The sequence below is a fragment of the Pieris napi genome, chromosome 1 (genome assembly GCF_905475465.1).
Source record: "Pieris napi chromosome 1, ilPieNapi1.2, whole genome shotgun sequence".
NCBI lineage: Eukaryota > Metazoa > Arthropoda > Insecta > Lepidoptera > Pieridae > Pieris > Pieris napi.
The window spans coordinates 4,337,087-4,357,453 of record NC_062234.1 but is presented as its reverse complement, the minus strand read 5'-3'; the positions used below and the strand labels follow the sequence as shown (position 1 = coordinate 4,357,453).

At 32.7% G+C, this 20,367-nt stretch overlaps 1 protein-coding gene across 5 annotated transcripts in view; it reads right to left on the bottom strand.

Annotated features, from left to right (window-relative positions):
• Positions 1-20,367, bottom strand: part of LOC125052471 (neurexin-1) — a 71,540-nt gene that overhangs the window by 7,166 nt on the left and 44,007 nt on the right. For 2 of the 5 annotated variants that reach the window (XM_047653357.1, XM_047653349.1), the window contains 14 exons: positions 16,936-17,085; positions 16,034-16,194; positions 15,183-15,209; positions 12,097-12,255; positions 10,121-10,273; positions 7,145-7,264; positions 5,741-5,933; positions 4,866-5,057; positions 4,427-4,570; positions 4,091-4,305; positions 3,573-3,690; positions 1,745-2,344; positions 1,061-1,261; positions 407-523 (listed from right to left, as the gene is read on the bottom strand). In XM_047653357.1, coding sequence (XP_047509313.1) covers positions 407-523; positions 1,061-1,261; positions 1,745-2,344; positions 3,573-3,690; positions 4,091-4,305; positions 4,427-4,570; positions 4,866-5,057; positions 5,741-5,933; positions 7,145-7,264; positions 10,121-10,273; positions 12,097-12,255; positions 15,183-15,209; positions 16,034-16,194; positions 16,936-17,085 — 2,550 coding nt within the window. The remainder of the gene's footprint in view (positions 1-406; positions 524-1,060; positions 1,262-1,744; positions 2,345-3,572; positions 3,691-4,090; positions 4,306-4,426; positions 4,571-4,865; positions 5,058-5,740; positions 5,934-7,144; positions 7,265-10,120; positions 10,274-12,096; positions 12,256-15,182; positions 15,210-16,033; positions 16,195-16,935; positions 17,086-20,367) is intronic. The other 3 variants (XM_047653365.1, XM_047653374.1, XM_047653380.1) reach the window with 3 other exon arrangements.

Genomic DNA, 20,367 nt, shown 5'->3' with positions numbered 1-20,367 from the left:
TTTTATTGTAATATACATAAGTTTGTTTGATTACAAATTTCTCAGCCAGAACTAGATAATCCGTTTTGATCTAAATCAGCTATATTTCAAATTAAGGAGTTATGGGAACAGTTTAAGTTTAGTCAAAATTGGTTCTCTAGTTTTTGAGATATGGGTTCTCCTATTCAGTTGAAAGTTATGTGAAGTTTATGTGTGATTTCTGTCAACGTTGCTTATGGAAATTTTATAAATTGAATATACAGTATATATGTCGATTTAAAAACCACTAACAAAATAACAATTAATATAATTAATGTGTTAGTAATTAATGCACAATGTTTTTTGTAAATAAATAAATTTGTACAATATCCTCTGATATAGTTTTTAGATATTATCGAAAAAGTTGAAAGTAGAACAAATGACATACCGTCATAACAGGTAGGACCAGTGAAGGAAGTGAGGTCACAATCACATACATATGTGTTCCACTGCTGCACACATACACCCTTGTTCGCGCAAGCGTTGTGAGTGCACTTAGTAGGGCCTGAAATCAATTCATATTAATAAGATTTGCACTTACAGCTATTTTGCTAATATTTCATATGATACTTTATGTAAATGTAGTACTTGTACTAAAAAAATATCTTATGTACTTCCCTTAAAGCATAAAAAAAATACTTGCTAAAAGCTCTGCCATTCCGTACTTTTACAAAGACAGGATGCATGAAATGATTTCTCGATTTTTAGAGACGTTTCCAGCACGCTCATTTGGTTTATGATCGTTTCAAGAGAGGCTCTAGCACATACTATATGAAAATTGAAATTTACTTAGACTTTCAGGAGACTGAAATTTTGTTCAGGCCCTTTCAGAGTAAGCCTTGTTATCTGGTACAATTTTACAAACCCGTTATTATATTATGTTTCGATTTATTAATGGTGTTTTGTGAATAATTCGTGTATTTTGAGTGCATTATTTTAATATAGATCGAGATCTACGGCTATTATATCCTACCCCCTAGCTCATAACAGTATGTTGTAGGCATTTAATAAAATATAATTAAAATTAAACTACTTTATATACCTTCACATCCAGATACCAATGACGAACTCGGGACAACCACATCATCCATTAAAGATGGTGACTCTCCCGGTAAGTCCAAACTGGACATGCAGCCTTCAAACCCTTGTCTTGATAATACGCCAACAGGAAGTAATGTGTACATATCTTTTGGTACGCCGCCCACATATAGAACACTATCTAATTCCAGCATTAGATTAGAACCTAAAAATAATAGTAACTCTTGTTCAGTGATAGCGAACAAAAATCAGTAATGGATTTTTTATCTATATCCTAAAGTATGTAAATGTCAAATTAGTTACGAAACTTGTCCCGTAGGTACTTGTACTTTCGGTGACTACAATAAAAAAAAGTCAAAATCATAAAATCATATAGGTAACACAATGTACACTTATGAACGTCAAAAAAAAAGAAATGCATTTGAAATGCTTCTAACTTCACATTTAGTGCCAGCTATAAAATCAAGAGCGTAGAACGGAAGAGAAGAACTGGCAATAAACTCTCCGCCACTCTTTTTTAATCTCCATGTTTTTAAATCAAATATTGTAAAGACTATTAACAAGCTATTATATATTTTTTACAATGAATTATTTTCTGTAGGTACACAAATCCGATTTTGTCAGATTAAATATACTAGTTTTGGAAATTTTATAAAAATATGTTTCAAACTGTAATCATGAAACTTACTTGTCGTGTGCAACTCTAAATCATCATCAACTTGCAACGTGTGAACTTTAGGCGTCGGCCGTCTAATCGACACCGCATGCCATCTATTATCGTTCAAAAAATTCTTTAATTTATCCTTCATAGTAACTACTCCATCGCCCAGATTAAATACACAATGGATGTGTCCATTTACTAACTCTACGGCGATAAAATCTTGCTTTTTACCACCATTGTAGAATAAAAGACCATCCATTTCCGTCGTCCGGAAGTAAAAGTCCAAATACGTGTTTCCATACGCCTTTAATAATGGCAGTCCTGCGTACGTATGTTTAGATTTAAATGTCACAGCCTTATAGACATTGAGTGAGTCTGGTTTTGTAAATTTTCCATTGAATATAATATTTGATGTATCGTAAATGTTATTGTTGTCTTCATGTGTTCCGATACCCAAGGTTTTAGCAAGATCGATATACTTTATTCCATTGAAGACAAATTTTTGAAGGTATCCTACGAAATTCGGTAGAGTAGATGTCATTTGTATTTCCTCTTCGGGATGAAAAAGTCCTCCGAGGTGCAACGATGATATTTCTAAGGTTGAAGCTTTCCCTAGAATAGTCTCGGCTGGAAATTAAATCATTCAAATGAGAATCTTTGTTTGCGTAGCCAAGTGAAAATACAACATTGACTTTTAAATAAAAAGAATATAGCGAAAGTAAACTCCATCGATCTTTAGCCTTTCTGTCACCTATTTACAAAACTAATTAGCACATAGAGTATTGATAGAGCAAGCTAAGTAGAGTTGCCAAAATAAAATATAGACACAGTATTTCGTCTGACTATAATGTAGTAACAATTTTTGTTATATTATAACAAAATTAATAAACGATAACAACCAAATAACAGATATTACATAGTTTGCAAGTTGATTGCGTGAATGAATCTGTGGAATCTGTTCTACTATGACATCAAAATGCATTAGCGAACAATATCAAATACTGATGTACTATTTATTTAATGATACTTCAATCCCAAATAATGTTAATAAATCGAAAATACAATATACACGTATTTTCCATAATGTAATGTTTTCTATAACCACATGACCGCAAGGCATTCAAAATGTCGCAATCAACTATTGAAGTGATAAAATAATGTATAATTGTATGTTTTATACAAATACTACTCTTGTTTTAAATGTTTGATAAACGCATTAAAAGTGTACCTTCAGTAGAGATTATTTGTAGAAGATGTGTTCGATCGAGTCAAAGAGATACTTAACTATTATCTACAAGATACTACTGGGGAAAACTACAGAAATGAAGAAATGAATAGCGTAAATAGAACAAAACAGTGAGATACAGTGCCAGCTAGAAATTAAAGAAAAAAGCTTCTAAGCTACATCTAATAGGAACATCAAACAACGAAGGTCGCTTATAATTACTTTTGAGTAGAATATTTACTTAGATTACACACATTAACTAACTAACTAGTTGTTAATTAACTTTTAGTTTCAAGTCCATATAAGAAATATCAAACTTTCTTCTTGATGGTGAAATGTTCACTTTAATAAATATGAATTTAATTTACATTAAGCCTTTTTGCTTACTAATCTAAATTTTAGTAAAATATTACTAATTGAACATGATCTATTAATAAAATCAAAACACCTTTTTCGTAATTGATTTCTTACAGTGATTTTTTTTCTCTCAACTGCTTTTTTTTATTATGGACGACGGCGAGGTTATATCTCAACAATCCATGACAAAAGGGGGGGGGGGGAGGAACCAACCTTTTTATGTGTACATAAGGGTAAAATCAAAAGTGCGGGTGGTGTCCCGTGCATACGTACATAACGTACCGCGCACTGGCTGTCCGCCGTCTACCTGAAGCTTTAAGTTCGATGCCCGTCGAGAAAAGCGGACCGTATGCCATAAAGAGTCCGCCACATTTGTACCAGCGAGGAGGTTCTGTTAAACAAAATCTTAGTACATCAGATATATACAAATTAAACTCTTCTTAAAATGTATACTACTAAGAAGGAACCTAGGAACTTCCTCGGCTATTCCTCGAGTTTTAAATTAAGAATAGTTGCACTATGGAAGATAGTTTATATTTATATAGACGCACGAAGCCATCTCATCTGATGTTAAGTGATACCATCGTCTATGGACACTCCCAATGCTCCAGAGGACTCGTAAGTATATTAATGCTGTGGAGAAAGAATGATGAACAGTTCCAATATAAAAGGAGGATCCGCGACCAGTCATATAGTACATATAGCTATCCTTAGCAGCTGGAATAACTTACATATACCTTATATATACCTTTTTATATATATACCTATGAGATTGCCTTTTCTCTATATACCTTTTCTCTATCTCCTAATCTAACACTTGCTCTGACTCGCCCAGCAGCAACGGCGAGCTCTATCCGATCCGCGGAATTTTCTGATGCTGTCCGCAGCAACAAACCAGCCTTACTAGTCTTGAATCTCAGTAACAGTTCTTCAGTTTGAGTTACGTGTTCTAGACCCAGTGACGCAGTCAAGTGCTGGCTACCATTGAGAAATATTGTTGGAGATTCTGAAAGAAAGTGTTATTTAATTTTTATACCAAAATTAAATATCTTAAAATACATAACAAATGATAGTGTGTGATCATAAACATTTATAACAATTCTTCTTTGGAATTTTTAAACAATTACCTCGTCCACACGTTGGTCCACCGTAATTGGTGGAAGAGCAGTCACAGAGCGGACGATTCCAACCTTCAGAGCAGATGCCACCGTGTTGGCATGGTGATGATACACATTGCTTCATCAACACATGACACGCAGGTCGGACTGATGCTGAAATCAAACGTAACTTTTTAAGGTCTATACTTTAGTATAAATACTTATATTAAAAACGTCAAAGTTACGAGTATATGGTTTTGATTAATTATTTATTTGAAATATATATTTCGATATAATTCAAAATTTTATATCATATTTTTCTAAAAATCTAAACCAAAAACTTAATTAATACTTTAATTAAATATTTTTATATTATAAAGAAAGACAACAACACAGCATGTTCAGTAATCCAAACCACGCATCTGAAAGTGTTTTGTACGTTACACAAATCACAAAGGCATTTACTAACCAGAGTCCTGCTGCCGTGCATAGGCGGTTAAGTCCTGCGGTTTTCCATTGAGAACCAAATCCCGTATGCATCCCACAAAGCCTTGTCTAAGCGCGGCAGTCCACAAAGCCGGTGGGGTTCTAGCGGCTGAGTACTCAGAGCCTAATCCGCCCACAAATAACGGCCCATCTAACTCCAACTGATTTGATTCTCCTTAAAACATTTTCATTGTAATACAGAGTACGACAACACACAGTTAAATCGCTAACAAGTGAAAGTCCTCCAAATATCAAATTTTATTGATTTAAGTATCTTAAAATGAATCTTTTATTAAATTTAATATTAAGTATGTTTGAAGTGGCTATTGACGATATGGTCTATTTTCAAATCATGAATATATTATACAAGGTGGTCATAAAGTCGTGGATCAAACGCAAATAGGGGATAGATGAGGTCATGAGCTGCAAAAATTGTTCTACGGGAGAAGGCAAGGGTCAGAAATTTTGAGCATTTATTGTAAAATGTTTTGTTTCTTACAAACAACCATTTAGACATAATTGTTTTAATATAATTATTTCACAATCGTCGTTTGTAATAAAAAGATACAGGATGTAGATATTTTCGAATTTTAATAAGAATTAGTAAAAAAAGTGAACTTTCTTATAAAAACGCAAAATAAATTATAACTCTGCAGGGGTTGAGCTTAGAGACCTCCCGTAGAACAATTTTTTGCAGCTGATGACCTCATCTATCCCCTATTTGCGTTTAATCCATGACTTTTTGGCTACCCTGTATACGAAATTTCATCGACTTCACGAACTATATACGTATATTAATCTTGCTAATTTTGCACATTTAAGTGTAGTTGAATAATAAACTATTGCTCACTAACTTACCCGGAGTTTTAAACTCGGCATTTGCGCCATCGACAGTGACTCTTCCGTCTCGACCCGTTCTTCTAAGTAAAAATTCATGCCAATGAGAGTCATCTACTCGTCTTCGAGATGCCCGCACTCTGACTCCACCCGAACCCAAGTCTACATGTACGTAGATATAACCATTCAACATCTCTACAGCGAAAAGGTCGGCCTGAAATTAAGGTTTTCACTAATATATGAAGAGAGACATAGAGAAGTTGCAGCTATATTTACTATGAAAAACTCATAAATAGCTGTTATTCTTATAAATAAATTGTGTGTCAATTGTGAAGAATTAAAAATCTATATAAACATTTATCTACACAAAAGTGTCTTCTGTTATTTTCGCTTGTATCCAATAGGTTTTACATTCACTACGGCAAATTCTATATTTTCAATTCAACAGTTTGTAAGAGGAAGTGATTACGTTTCGTTATATTGAAAAGAAAATGGAGTATATAAGTCAGTTCTGCACTCGCTAACTAAACAGAACTTTATTAAAGTTATAAACGAAAAACAAATGCTGTTATAATGTTTTAGCCTTCAGAATAAATTGCATAATAAGTACACTTATTGTTGTATATGACTAAAAAATATTTAGCGTTGCACGAGATGCATGCAATTTATAATAGGCCCACATAATGCCTTTGAAAAGTTTGCATGCAAAAAGCTTGTTAATATAACAAAGAACGTAACTTTTTGTTATGCCTAAATTACAAAAAAAAATCTATAATCTACAAAGCAAACGATTGTTTGTTAAATTTGAGGGATAGGAATAAAGTGTATGTGAAAGTTTGATGTGAATTTGTGTAGGTATTAATAAAGCCTTTAATATAAGCTGAAATAACACAATTTTGTACCTTGCTGCAATAGCTTAGGCTGGGTGCGAGGTAGCTCAGGTTTTGTGCTCAGGGTTCTACGTGCACATTGATTACAATAACATAACACTTTATTTTAAAGTGGGTGAAACTTTATAAGGTACCATACACAAATTCCCCTACGTTGTCGTGATTCAATTTTGTTATCTCATCACCTACCATGCAGCTTCGCTCGGTGGATAAACATAAAGATGAAACAGTATTTGTTTTCAAATACCGTCTCATCAAATTTACTCGCGTTTTAATTAAGTTTACGGCCATAATTTCATTAGCGAATCGTTGATTGTAATCTTAAACCCTACCTACTTTAGTTATCCACTGAGATTAGGCAATTGCATTTTTTTATTAGAATGATCAACCCTTCATAGTACATATATGTAATGCAATCACCGATTATTAAGATGAACATGAATTGATGATGATGATTTATTGATATTAATGACGATGATCAATGATATGATCACTCGTTTATTGACGGTCCAACCCCAAAAGCTTCACCCCTTACCGTGCAACCTACCCTTGGAGGCTTCGCGCCCATGTTGAATAGAATTAAGCCATTCGGTTCGTTCGTGCGGAACTTGAATGAAATCGTGCCAGTTTTCACCGCTTCCCACTTCGGCAGGATCTGGAGAGAATAAATACTTAGATTACTTGTTACAAAAATCATTTAGACTTCCACCTCGCGCTCCTAGACGTGTCACGTGACGATAAATTAAACACTTCTTCTTGTGTAATTAAAAGCAGCTAATAGATAGTAACGAAACTTTTGTGAAATAGTTTAAATACTAAATAGAATAAACGTATTTATTATCAATAATTATTACCAATAAATTCAAGAACAGGTAGTTTATAAAGTATTTAAATATGCAATTAAAGTGAAAGTTAACACAACGCATTGGAGCGACCGGCTACTGTAGCGTTGTTAAAAGAATTCAGCCCAAATCTTTGTGCAGATTCCTAATTTTGCTATAAGTAGAGTTACGCCTAAAATATTCATCTGCCGCCATCTGAATGCCATCCAATATTATTGAAGTTATACTTCTTTAGGCGCGTTATGAAAAATTTATGAGAGTGAAATTTTACAATGCGCGCGCACCTGTGACACAAAATTAGGAGTGTGATTATAGCGTGCGCGAGCGAGATAGGAATAAGACAATCTACAAGTAAAAAGAAATAGAATATGCGTGAAGTTCGTATGCCAAGAATTTTGAATGACCATAATGACATTTGTCATTTACCTTTTAAACAAATAAAGGAGTTTTAACTATTTTTTCAAAGAAATTTAGCAATGCTTTTTGAATTATAATCAGAAGTGATTTAAATTGAATATTTAAACCAAGACTAATTAATATTTGTGAGAAAACTGTGCTCATCAACCTTCCTAAGTGCTTCAATACAATTGAGGTTAACTATACGTATGTATTATTATTATCGAGTAATGTTTTGATTAAAAAAATGATCACATTGTTTAATCAAAACATGTAATTTTTCTGATTTAATCTAGCAAATATAAGGACAAGAGACAAAAAACAATTGATGAATCAGTGTAAGTGCACTAAATTGAATACAAAAAAAGAGTTGTCATCTTGTTGCTGTGAAACATCAAAAACTGGAGGTGGAACAAAGCCAAACTATTTTTAATAATGCCAAAGAAGTATAACTTCTTACGCGCGTACATAAGTACACGCACCCTTTTTTTTATGATTGTCATATCTTTTTACTAAATATATTAAAACGTCATTCTTTATTTTAGTATTCTGTAAATTAATCAATTGTACAATAGATGACTTCGCAGTTTGTGTTAAAGTCAATCACTGCTATACACAGTACATTGATTATATTAATACGTACCGTTTCGAGCAACGTTCAATCGTCCACATAAACCGAATTTACTTCCGATCGAATCAAACACTGAAAGCACTCAGCTAAATTCATTCGGCACAAAGCGGCTTTTAAAGATTCTATGTTCCAACCGTTTTCTCTAACAATCTGTATTTTTAATTTAGGTGTGAGCCAATATGGGGACTAGACGAATTTGCCACACATTCGTAATACACCTATCTTTATATAAGTTAGTAAGGAAATCACGATAATTACTTACACATACAACCTTGTTACGTCTGCAAACGTACGTCTTGCAACGTTGTTACGTCTACAGCAATCAAAAAACATATTTTTGCAAATAATGTACAACTGTCAGTGTAATCAATCGTCTGTGGTCAATATGTTAACAATAATTACATTGTACGACCACAATAAACGTTTACATGCCCAATATGATGTCAAATGGGAATCATTTGCCGTTGTTTATCAAATTGAACTGTAATTATGGATTTACTTCACTTAAGGTACTGAAATTCTAGAGTTTTAGACACAGATCTAGGCCTAGATCCAGCCTCCTCTTAATGCCTGCGATTGCGAATAATGTTTTAGGAATATTTTTTGTTATAAGGTTTTTTTTAAATCCCATAACCTATTAATTTCAGTATTTATCAAAAAAATAAACACATGTGTGCAATTCATACGTAGTAGAAGCGAAACTTTTATGGTGGCTGTACACACTCGTCGAGACACCCCGAGACAGGCCGAGTGCGAGAGTGTACAGTAGAGCTCTCGTCTCGCCTCGCTTCCTCGCAGTTGGTCTCGCCTCTCTCGGTCGCCTGTCGGTTTTTTGCGCACGAGTCAAAGGGTCTCGCGAGTAAAACGAGAGCGACCTGTACACACTCGTTCAATCATTAAATTTTGGATAATATTAAAACTTTATGATCCTAATTACCAATTTCTGTTGCGGTGTATAGTGACCATCTTCTTCTTCGCCATGGCTTCGTATTTTTTTTAATGGTTAACGTGAAGAAAATTATAATAACTGATTGCACAAAGACAAACAGCAGCAGCGGTTGCCACGTCCATTATCAACGGTGTTTTAAATACAATTCACGTAACGAGTGTGTACAGGCTGCGCTCTTCTCTCGGTCCTCTCGGTCGAGACTCCCGGCGAGAAGCTCTCGCCGAGTGTGTACAGCCACCATTAAAAACAAAGTTTTCATACTTAATAATATGTACATTAGACTTTTTCACTATCTAAATGGATTAAATTTTTCTTTTAAAATAAAATATATTTTAATGTTAAATTATAAGTTTAATATCAATCTTTAATTTGGTAAAAAACTATAATAATGATAGTTTGAAATTTGATGAAACGAAAAAGCGACTATAATTTAAAGTTTATATACTGCACAATGCTACCCATTTCATTCTCTCCCACGCCAAATCCTACGAATTTATGCGTCTGTTTCTTTTTACTTTTGCTTTTTCCGTTGCATCCTGTTTGAAATCACGATTCTAAAGAAGTTTCACTTCAAAAATATAAAAAGCATTAGCTAAAGTTCAAATAACATTATTGTTGAAATCAATACTGAAGATATAAGTCTACACTGATAAAGTCAGACATTATTGCAAACTATTTTCAGTGTTTACTTACCAAATGAGCTTCTTTGGTGGAGAAGGTAACAGGATCTGCGGAGTCGGTTGCGGTGCAAGCGTACTCCAGACGACCGGTCACCGTGATGAGCTTACTGCCTGTTCGCGCAAGATCTATGAGGTTCAAGCGAAGAGTGTCCGCGGAGAACTCAACCTTTGGATTAATAAAAGTGAAAGCTTACTCTACATCTATTTATTTATACATATAACCATTCAATCACAATGTGCCACAGCGAAGCGTGGCAGGGAACAGCTAGTTCAATATAAAATAGTACTAAGGACAGAGAAAATTACAGCTTCAAAATAACCCTTAATTTGAACCTCAAATTGCATAAGATTTTGATATTAGTTTTAATTAGTTAAGTGATTAATAAGTGACACATATCGTAAGTTTTTAAAACCTAGAAAATAACATTAACGCAGTCAGGATTCGATCATTAAGCATTCCTGATATTAAATCATAATATTCTTTACCTATTTGTGGTTTATAGAAAAACTCTAAATACATTTAATTATTAATAAATCAAACATATATACATTGTTTTTACTTGTTTACGAAGGTTACAGATTAATGAAATAAGTATTCCATGTCCCGAAATCAGAAGGATAGTAAATGGTTAGGTATCTGACCAAAATAGCTCTCTAGAGATACAATATTCCCTGTACAATTACAGTCTCGTTTCCAGGATTCTACGAAATATCATGAAACAGACTAGCAAAGTTAATAAAATTAAGTGCAATGAAATAGAATTACAGATATTCAAAGCTAGCTTGTTATTATTAATTTACTGTTTGTACTTTAATGTTACATATAGTTAATTTAATTATTGTTGTCAAAAGTTTGACTAACTTTTGACAATTTATGTTAGACAAATACTGTCAAATAAAATACTGTCAAAAGTTAGGAAAATGTTTGTATTTAATGAATTTAAGACAATAATCACTTTAGTTTCACTCACGGGTGGATTGTTCATAATTGTCTTATCATACTTAGATATCATACCAATAAACACGCAGCATAAGCTCAATTCCGTTGTTAATTCCGTGACATCCAAATTGAAATTAATCCCACCAAGCAATACGTTGATATAAATTCATTATATAAAATATTCTTAATTTATCATATAATTCTTGTGATAATAGGGGGCTTTTATATTCCTAGATACATAGGTCTAAACCATCTAGTTTTTCTTCGTTTATTTTTGTATATTGAACTTTTTATGATAATATGGGATTAAAAAAATAAAATACACGTTTATGAGTGTATTTTATAGATATCAGAAAAACCAGTAGCGCTACAACCATAGGTCTGATATTTGTCTATGTGAGATTTTTTTTAAATAGATGACCTGCCCTGCGATTCTGTAACTCACTTCACGAACTCACACAGCGGTTTTCGCATCGGCGGTCGCTCTCAAATCAGTCGTGAAGCAGTCATTTTATGATTTGGCATTCTGATAAACAATAAACTACAAGCTCCCACCTTTTCAGAATGCCAAATCATAAAATGACTGCTTCACGACTGATTTGAGAGCGACCGCCGATGCGAAAACCGCTGTGTGAGTTCGTGAAGTGAGTTACAGAATCGCAGGGCAGACATTTATGACTGATACACACCAACGATTATTAGGTCTTAGGAATGCTGGATTCCTCACGATGTTTTCGTTCACCGTACAAGAGAGTATTAATTAAATAATTATGCATATTATATCAGCGAATATGTATTAAGCAAATAAATAACCAATTTAGAAGGAAACTACTTATGAAAATTTCATATTAATAAACAAACTAATTAAATCTCTGATTTTCAAAGCTTGTATAATACTGTATTTTGGTGAGTACCTTTTAATAATACTTCTTAGACAGATAGATCACATTTTTTAAAATATATATAAATTTACATTAAAAACGGTTTATAATCAATGTGTATTAATTAAGAACCGATTATACCGAAAAAGGACTACCACAAAACCTTACCTTCTTTAGGCATCCAATGAAGTTGGTATGGACTCTTGCACCAGGCAAAGCTCTAGTGTTGAGAGATCCACCGACGTGCGCTCGAGAGCTGGCCAGCATCGTGAATGAACCAGCAACATGCGCGTGCTCAGAGTACACGTCATCTACGACTGCTGATACCTGGGAAGACAGTTTTGATTTAGGAATAAAACATTTATTTACAAACTGTAAATCTCTTAATAAAAAGGATAAATAGTTCATCACCTTCCTCTTTAATTTATGAAATTATGAGTTTTGTCTGTGCATATAATAAATTGTTTAGCCATAAGAAAGCCTACAATCGTTACTGAAACTTCGTACTTCTCATAAGAGGTGGTTCTTTAACGCATACGAGAAACAAGAAGAGAATTTTATTTAACTTTTAATTTAATAATTGTTTTGCAAATTCTAAGTTTAATTATATTATAATGTTCTGTCCGTAAATCCGTAACTAATTATCAACCTAGAACTAACGTTAGAATTGCAACACAATAGCTTTATGTACTGTATTTGAGATGTATGATATTAATTCACTTGCGCTGTTTGTCGGTAAACATTGGTTTACAACAAAGTTATTAGAACCTTGATGTCAAGAGATGTTCGTCATTTCTGAATTAATAATATATGTTTCAAAGTGTATATTATATTTTGTATATTAAGATTTATAACTTGAAGGATAGTTTGAATCTAATGTTATGTATATAAAATTATGATTGCAGACGTAAGACTAAAAACCTCCTTGTGACTTAGTGCCTTCTTCGTCTAATTAACTTCTAAAGAGTTTGCTGGTTTTGCAATCGTTATGTCATCGAAGCAGTTCCCGGCAAGTTTTTTGTAACTTGCGCATTAATATTCTCTATAGCTTTTAGCCGTAGCAGCCTTTCAAATGCCTTTCTATTAAATTGTAAGGGTATAATGTTGAAGCGAGACAGCGCTAAGTACGTCAAAAGTGTACCTATTGGAATTTGACATATGGAAAATTAACTCTTCTGCAGCAACGACTAACTACTACAATATACTCGACAAGTAAACGACAGATATACTAAAGCTCTGGTGTGTACCAATAAACAGTAGAAAAGTTAACACAACAAAAGATAAACTTATTTGTCTTATGTTATATGTTATGCTCGCATACATTTTTTGTATTATCTTATTTAGGGAAATAGATCAATCACTCACAGCTCCAAATTTGTGTAAAACGGGTCGGTTACCCGTCAAATTGCCCATGACCCACTTTTGTTGAATATCGTGTTTATTAAATATCCAACTACAATCTCTTTTGATAGAGTATTGTGTGGTACCGAGCTCATTTGTTACGTTATTACTGTAGCCCTGAACGAAGTTGATAGCAATGCATCGGTGCAAATACAAATATCGTTCATGTTTATACGTTAATACCATTATTTGTTAAGATAAATGAAATAACCCTTTATATTGATGTTTGAATATATATATATATATATTTAAAAATGTTATGTTGGTTTGTGTACGCTTCAAAAACTCAAAAAGTTCTGCACAAATCGAGCTGAAATTTTAGCATAGTAATAAAAAAATAATCCGCATCAATATTGTTTTTATCATTGTTTTTTTTTGTATTTTATTCAATTTTTTTCCACAAGTATTGCAAAATTAAACTTATATGAAATGTTTGCTTTGTTTTGTTTCTCATTTCTCAACCATTCAATCACAATGAGCCACAGCGAAGCGTGGCAGGGAACAGCCTTGCGATTCTGTAACTCACTTTTTGAACTCACACAGCGGTTTTCGCATCGGCGAAATCGGTGTCGGAATCGGAAATCGGTGAAAATGTGGGAGCTTGTAGTTTATTGTTTATCAGAATGCCAAATCATAAAATGACTGCTTCACGACTGATTTGAGAGCGACCGCCGATGCGAAAACCGCTGTGTGAGTTCGAAAAGTGAGTTACAGAATCGCAGGGCTGGTAGTATAATATAATTTGCTTACGTACAGTATTTTGACTTAAATTTCAAATTAAGTCATTATCTAATTCAAATAAGGTATGCTAAAGGCTTTAGTTTAGTTTAGTTAGTAGATTAGCTCATGACTACTTAATATATATAAAAAAAATTCTTAGAAGTTATGGGTTCCTGCACTTAGTTGTTGGGGATTACGCTCCTCTGAAATTGCTTCCCACAACTGATCCCTTTTCGGCAACTCTTTCAGAGTGTGGAACTCGGCCCCACCTTAATTTGATTAGCGCCCTACCGTAACGACTTTTACAAAATAAGTACTTGGCAACCATCCTATCACATAATTGTGAATTTGTATATTATACATTATATTTTTTTTTATAATTTATGTTTTTGTATTGTTAAATTTTATATAATTTTTTTTGATATAATTAAGATATGAATGGATTTTTAGAAATTCAATTGTTTCCTATAACTGGAAAAGCTCGCTCAATAGCGATAAGGCCACTAGTTCCACCAATAAAATGTCAGTGTTTTTTTGTCACATCTATGTGTATTTTTGTGTATTAAGCAATACATAAATAAAAAAAAATTGTATTATTTTGCCTTCATGTTTGTAAATGAGAAAAGTGAATTAGCCAACCGCAGACTTTCATCCCGAATAAATAACTACGAATGCGGGCAACCAAAAAGCTGTTTGAAAACTGCCTTTATTGCTTTAGGGAAGTAATTTTTGAAGATATACAAGTGACATACAGATTGGTAACGAATAAAGACTAATGTGCAAGGTCACTTTACAACGAGAATGGAACGTGGGACAACATAAATCTGCGCCTATCTTATTAAACTTTTTATTTCTGGGACAAGTACGTATCATATGCTTGGTGGTTGTGACGTACCGGTTTCATTATGTAGTTTTCTTTCTGCGTACGAGCAAGTGTAATTAACGCACATAGAAAAATAAAAATAGAAAACTACTGATAAAGAATAAAATAAACACCGTGAACTTATGAAAAATTTACACAAAACGGTACAATGTATGTAATAGCAAATTTTTTTTACTTAATTTAAAAAAAAGCAAACTAATATATAATAAAGAAAAACAAACTGTAATTTATTATTATTTCGTATACTTACCCGACAAAAACTGGTGAAAGGCGTTATCTGTAAGAAGAAACTCACATTTATAATATTCTGAAACACTGAAGCAATATTTTTGCATCTGATTTTTGAGGTAGTGTTATATTAAACAGACTTAATGTAGAAATAATTGATATACCTATACCTTCAGAACTAACGCGTACTGAATAACTAAAATATAGCCAATTAGACACATAACATAGTATAAACATCGATCAAGTTCTTCAATTACAGAAATTATTTAACACAATTCTGTATCAGTTACCTGGTCGTCCTTATTACATATATATTTGAAATGAATAGCGCCGAATGCTAAGTTTATTAAAAATATTTTTCTTATAGGAAAATTTATTAAAGCTTATGAAATATCAAAGGAAAACATCACATAACATAGAAGTGATAAACAACTCAACACAGAATCGATAGTTTCAATCAAATATTGAAGCCATCGATTCGTCACGCACGAGTTGCTATAAATAACCAAAGCCCTCGAACTTATTGAACTTAGTAATAATATTGTATGTAACAAATAGGTGGATTTACGTAGAAAGGGCTTTGTTATATGTTTCTTTATTTTTACGTAGAGCTTTATAAAAATCACGGAGGGAATAAAAATTGTTGGATTTGCGTTCCCTAATTGCCATAATTTCCCATAAAATCAGATAAAAGACAAGAGGCTGATTGCAGATGGATTAAGAATAATAAAAAAAAAAAAGAGCTTTATAAAATTTAATTAAATTTAATCAAAATTGGCAGTCCATTGTCGAAAGAACTTTATCAGAGCGTTCTAAAAAATAAAAGTAACTTAACCTCTGTGTAATTTTAATGCTTTATGATTGAACACTTACTTCCTGTATTTTTCTTCTGACTGTAAGTTTGTGCCACTGGTGGTCATCGAATCTCGTTTTGGAGGGCTTGATATGCATCTCCTGCTTGCCATTACCAAGTCCCATTGTGAGAGACAGGCCTCCATCTCGTACAGCTAAGTTCAGGTAATCTGCTTCATGTCCTATGGAAACCATTTTTATATTATTGTTATGACAGTGTCAATTCTTCAAGTACATTCTAGAGATACAGTTAACGACTCAATTAATTAAAATTGTCGTAAACGCAATTGTTTAATTTGAATTGATAATGTGTTCGGTTATAATTTTTAACATTATTTAATCTTTTGTTATTTATTTATTTCGTAATTCTACAGCTAAATGATATATAATAACAAACAGTTACACTGAAAATATATCCAGAGATGAAATACATAATACATTTAACTACAAAAGGTTCAAAAATTTACAAAATGAAACAAAAAAATAAAAAAATTTTCAATTCATTTAAATAAGTGGTACATAAGTTGGCTGTGTTGTTGTGATGGTGTAAAAATGAGGGTAAGTATGTGAAGGTGTGTATGTGGGGTATGGCTATTTTATATATATATATATATTTTTAGGCTCCATCTATTATGGTGGCAAACTTTTTGTTAATTTTTATTTTCATTAGTAATATATATTCACCATAGATAGTGAGGTGCTTTGAATTTTAGTATTTTTAGGTAAACCTCAAAGCACAGCGGGTATATCTTAAAGCCAAGGTCTAAAGCTTGCTTTCGTTCTACGTCCACAATAAGATGTTTTGTTAGCAACATCTTAAACTAAAGTCAGTCACTAACTACTCAATAAGCGATCAGTGCAAGCCAGACTGAACTGAACAAAGACTGGAAAAGGAGTAATTTTGTAAATATTTTTTATCTTACCAGTATAAAATAGGAGTCCGTTTGGTTGTCGTGTCTTGAAATACAATGATATGGCATCCTGAGTGCTGACTATGGGTTCACCTCCAGTCTGCGTGAGATCGTATGAGAGAAACTCGGCTCCCCTGAATGTCGCCTCTGATGGTGCCTTATCTGAAACAAATGATCAATAACAACTCATTAACAATAACAATTTGACGACTCATTGGTCTAGTGGTTAGTACCCCTGACTGCGAATCCATGGGTCCCGGGTTCGATCCATCGATGTATTGAGCATTTGGTATTGTGCTTAGGTCTTGGGTGTTTAAATATGTATTTATATGTCTATCTATCTATAATATGTATGTATATCCGTTGCCTAGTACCCATAATTGGTGTGAATTGTCTTAAAAAAAAATAGAACTAGTAAACAGACAAAAAACTTCTTTAATATTTATTAAATATTTGTACTACAAATAAACTGTTTTTTTATTATTTACAGCCGCTTACAGACAAAACTTTTAAAAAAGCAGAAACTAAACTTCTTAGCTTCAATAGGTGCGGATGACACTACTTATATTATATTTTTAATATATGTATAAGTTTTAAAGGCAAAATAAAGATTATTTTGTACCCTAAATAATATCGTGTTGTATTCTTGAAAATCTAACAACTGAAATTTAACACCTGAAGCTTACAAAATTCATGAATGAGCTAAGTTAGAACTTTCCGAAGTAAAGTTGCATTAAGCTAAAGTAACTAATTTGGATTTACGATATTATGAGCGTGAATGTAATTTCAATTTAAACAAGATTAAAAATAATACACTTCATAATTTTTTCATCATTCAATTTAAAAATCATATATGTACTGTAAGTAGAATATACTTCTGATTATACAGCCTGAGAACATTCAACCATTTTCATAATTTATTTAAATTTCCGATTTATATGAATTATATAAGTCTACTTATAATTTAATATAAATTATATTTATCAAACAATAGTCACTAAATTTTATTCAATTTAATAAACTTCCGAATGATCATTAATGCCTTTAGCATTAAATAGTAATTTTGTTATTTTTAAAGATTCATTACATTACATTATTCATTATCATTATATTATAAATATGAAAATTTCTAAAACCTCTGCGTGTCAGTAAGCCACCACGTACTTTCGATATCGATGTTAACAGCCTAAACGTATATTTTACTTCTCGGAGAATATTCTTCTCCAGATAATATCAATCTGGATCTACAATCAACTTTCCCATCTTTCTCTTTCGATGAATTCTCTAGCCAGAACGTTAAGAAGGGTCTTTCGGTATTTCGTCTATTTATTTCTATAATTGCTTATGACCTGATTGTCTTACCAATCGTCACTCTTATACTTCCTGTAATCACACATATTTGTAATTTTTCAATTTCATCAGGTGAATTTCCTACTTGCTGGAAGGATGAATTTATCAACCCCGTTCCTAAAAAGGCTAATTCAACAAATTTTGCTGATTTTCGACCCATCTCGATTCTGTCTTTTCTATCCAAGGTAGGTACTTAAAAGCCTTTAACACGAGCAATTAAATTATTTCCAAAAAAAAATTGCATACTTAATCCACTTCAGTCTAGGTTTCGACCCCGACATAGCATGACTACTCCTCTGGTCAGAGTTGCCGATGACATTCACGAAGGCATAGACCACAGGGGAGCCCATAGAGCTATAGCCTACGCCCATCCGAAAACTTTATCCTTGAAATCTCATCTAATAACTCTTCCTTTCTTGGCGAATGCTTTATGGTAAGACAGTGAGCCTATGGAATTCACTTCCCGTCCCTAACCACTTAGCTCCTTCTCTATCTTTCTTTAAATCTTTACTGTACAAGCCTTACCTGTCCACATCGTAACCCCAATTTCGTACTAACTGATCTTAAAATATCGTGATTCATGGGCACTTGTTCTCATTCATGTGTTATTTTTTTATTATGGTTTCACTGTTTGTTTCTCAATGTTGTAATTGCTTTGCTTTGTTACATTGGTTTTGGTTAATTTTAGTTAATTATTTTAATTTTACTATATTTCTGTATATTTTGTTTTATTGAACAGGGGACAAACGGGCAGGAGGCTCATCTGATTTTAAGTGATACCGCCGCCTATGGACACTCTCAATGCCAGAGGGCTCGCGAGTGCGTTGCCGGCCTTTTAAGAATTGCTACGCTCTTTTCTTGAAGGATCCTAAATCAAATTGGAGTATTTGCAATGAAGTGTCAATAAATAAATGAATATATTATAATTTTTAAATTAGGGTAATATTGTATTGAGTCTTTGGACGCACTATAAATCTTCACCCACAACTACGATTAGACTACACAAAGTATACAAAACAAAATAGTTGTCTATCAAGACTATATTTTAAGAATAATATAGTATTAATACAGCAGGTGTGTGATTTACGTGATGGTACTATTATAATAGGTAAACACTATGCTGCTATCGTTATTTTCGTTTTGTAATACATTAAAATGTAAACGAAAATTATTTGACATTTATTTACGGAAAACTGAGTTAACTAATATACATTTTGCTACTTAAAATATGACCAACTATTGCAACAAACCTTAATAATATCTAACTTAATATCATTTGCAGTTTCAACATGCATATTGCAACTCGAATTGAATTTTCCTTTGACGTGCACAAACATAGCCCTCTTATTTTATTCATGTTTAATGTATCTACAAACATTTAGTATGTGTTAAAGTTAATGTATACGGTGACCTTGATTGTTATAGTGTCAACAAATAGAAGATAGATACATAGATGTTTGGATCTTGAACGTTGTACAGAACGTCTATGGTTGCAACAATTCAAGTGAATATATTTTAGGTAATATCGAGATAGGTCATCGCTAGCTCATTAGTTAATGTACTCCTCAGAACTATTTATAGTTGGTTAGATTATTCCCCACGGTTTCACAAACTTGAGTTCAATTAGCAGAAAAATCGCATGTCATTTGACGCATTGTTTTTAGAATAAAACATGTTTTATAAATTGTTCATTTTGGACATGTTAACGTAAAATTGTAAAAACCGTTAGATTGTAATCTATCGGTTATCGGTTATCGGTATTCGGTAGATTGTACTACACTAACTTAGTTATCATTCAAACTTCTTTGGTCAATTACAGATTAATTTTACTTCCCAACAATTTCATATAACTACCGAATAATAATACGTTAAATTGCAAGCAGTATGTTGAGATGACAATCTTTCGACAGTTTACAATCTCGCGAGATAGATTACAATCTAACGGTTTTTACAATTTTACGGTGACAGACACATGAAATAAGCTTGATTGTGTGAATTTGATACCGGAATTTTCTAGATGTTATAGTATAAGTTTTTTAAGACGATTTGTTGTAACCAATTCTAGTTCCCACAAAAAACGTATAACATGCAGGC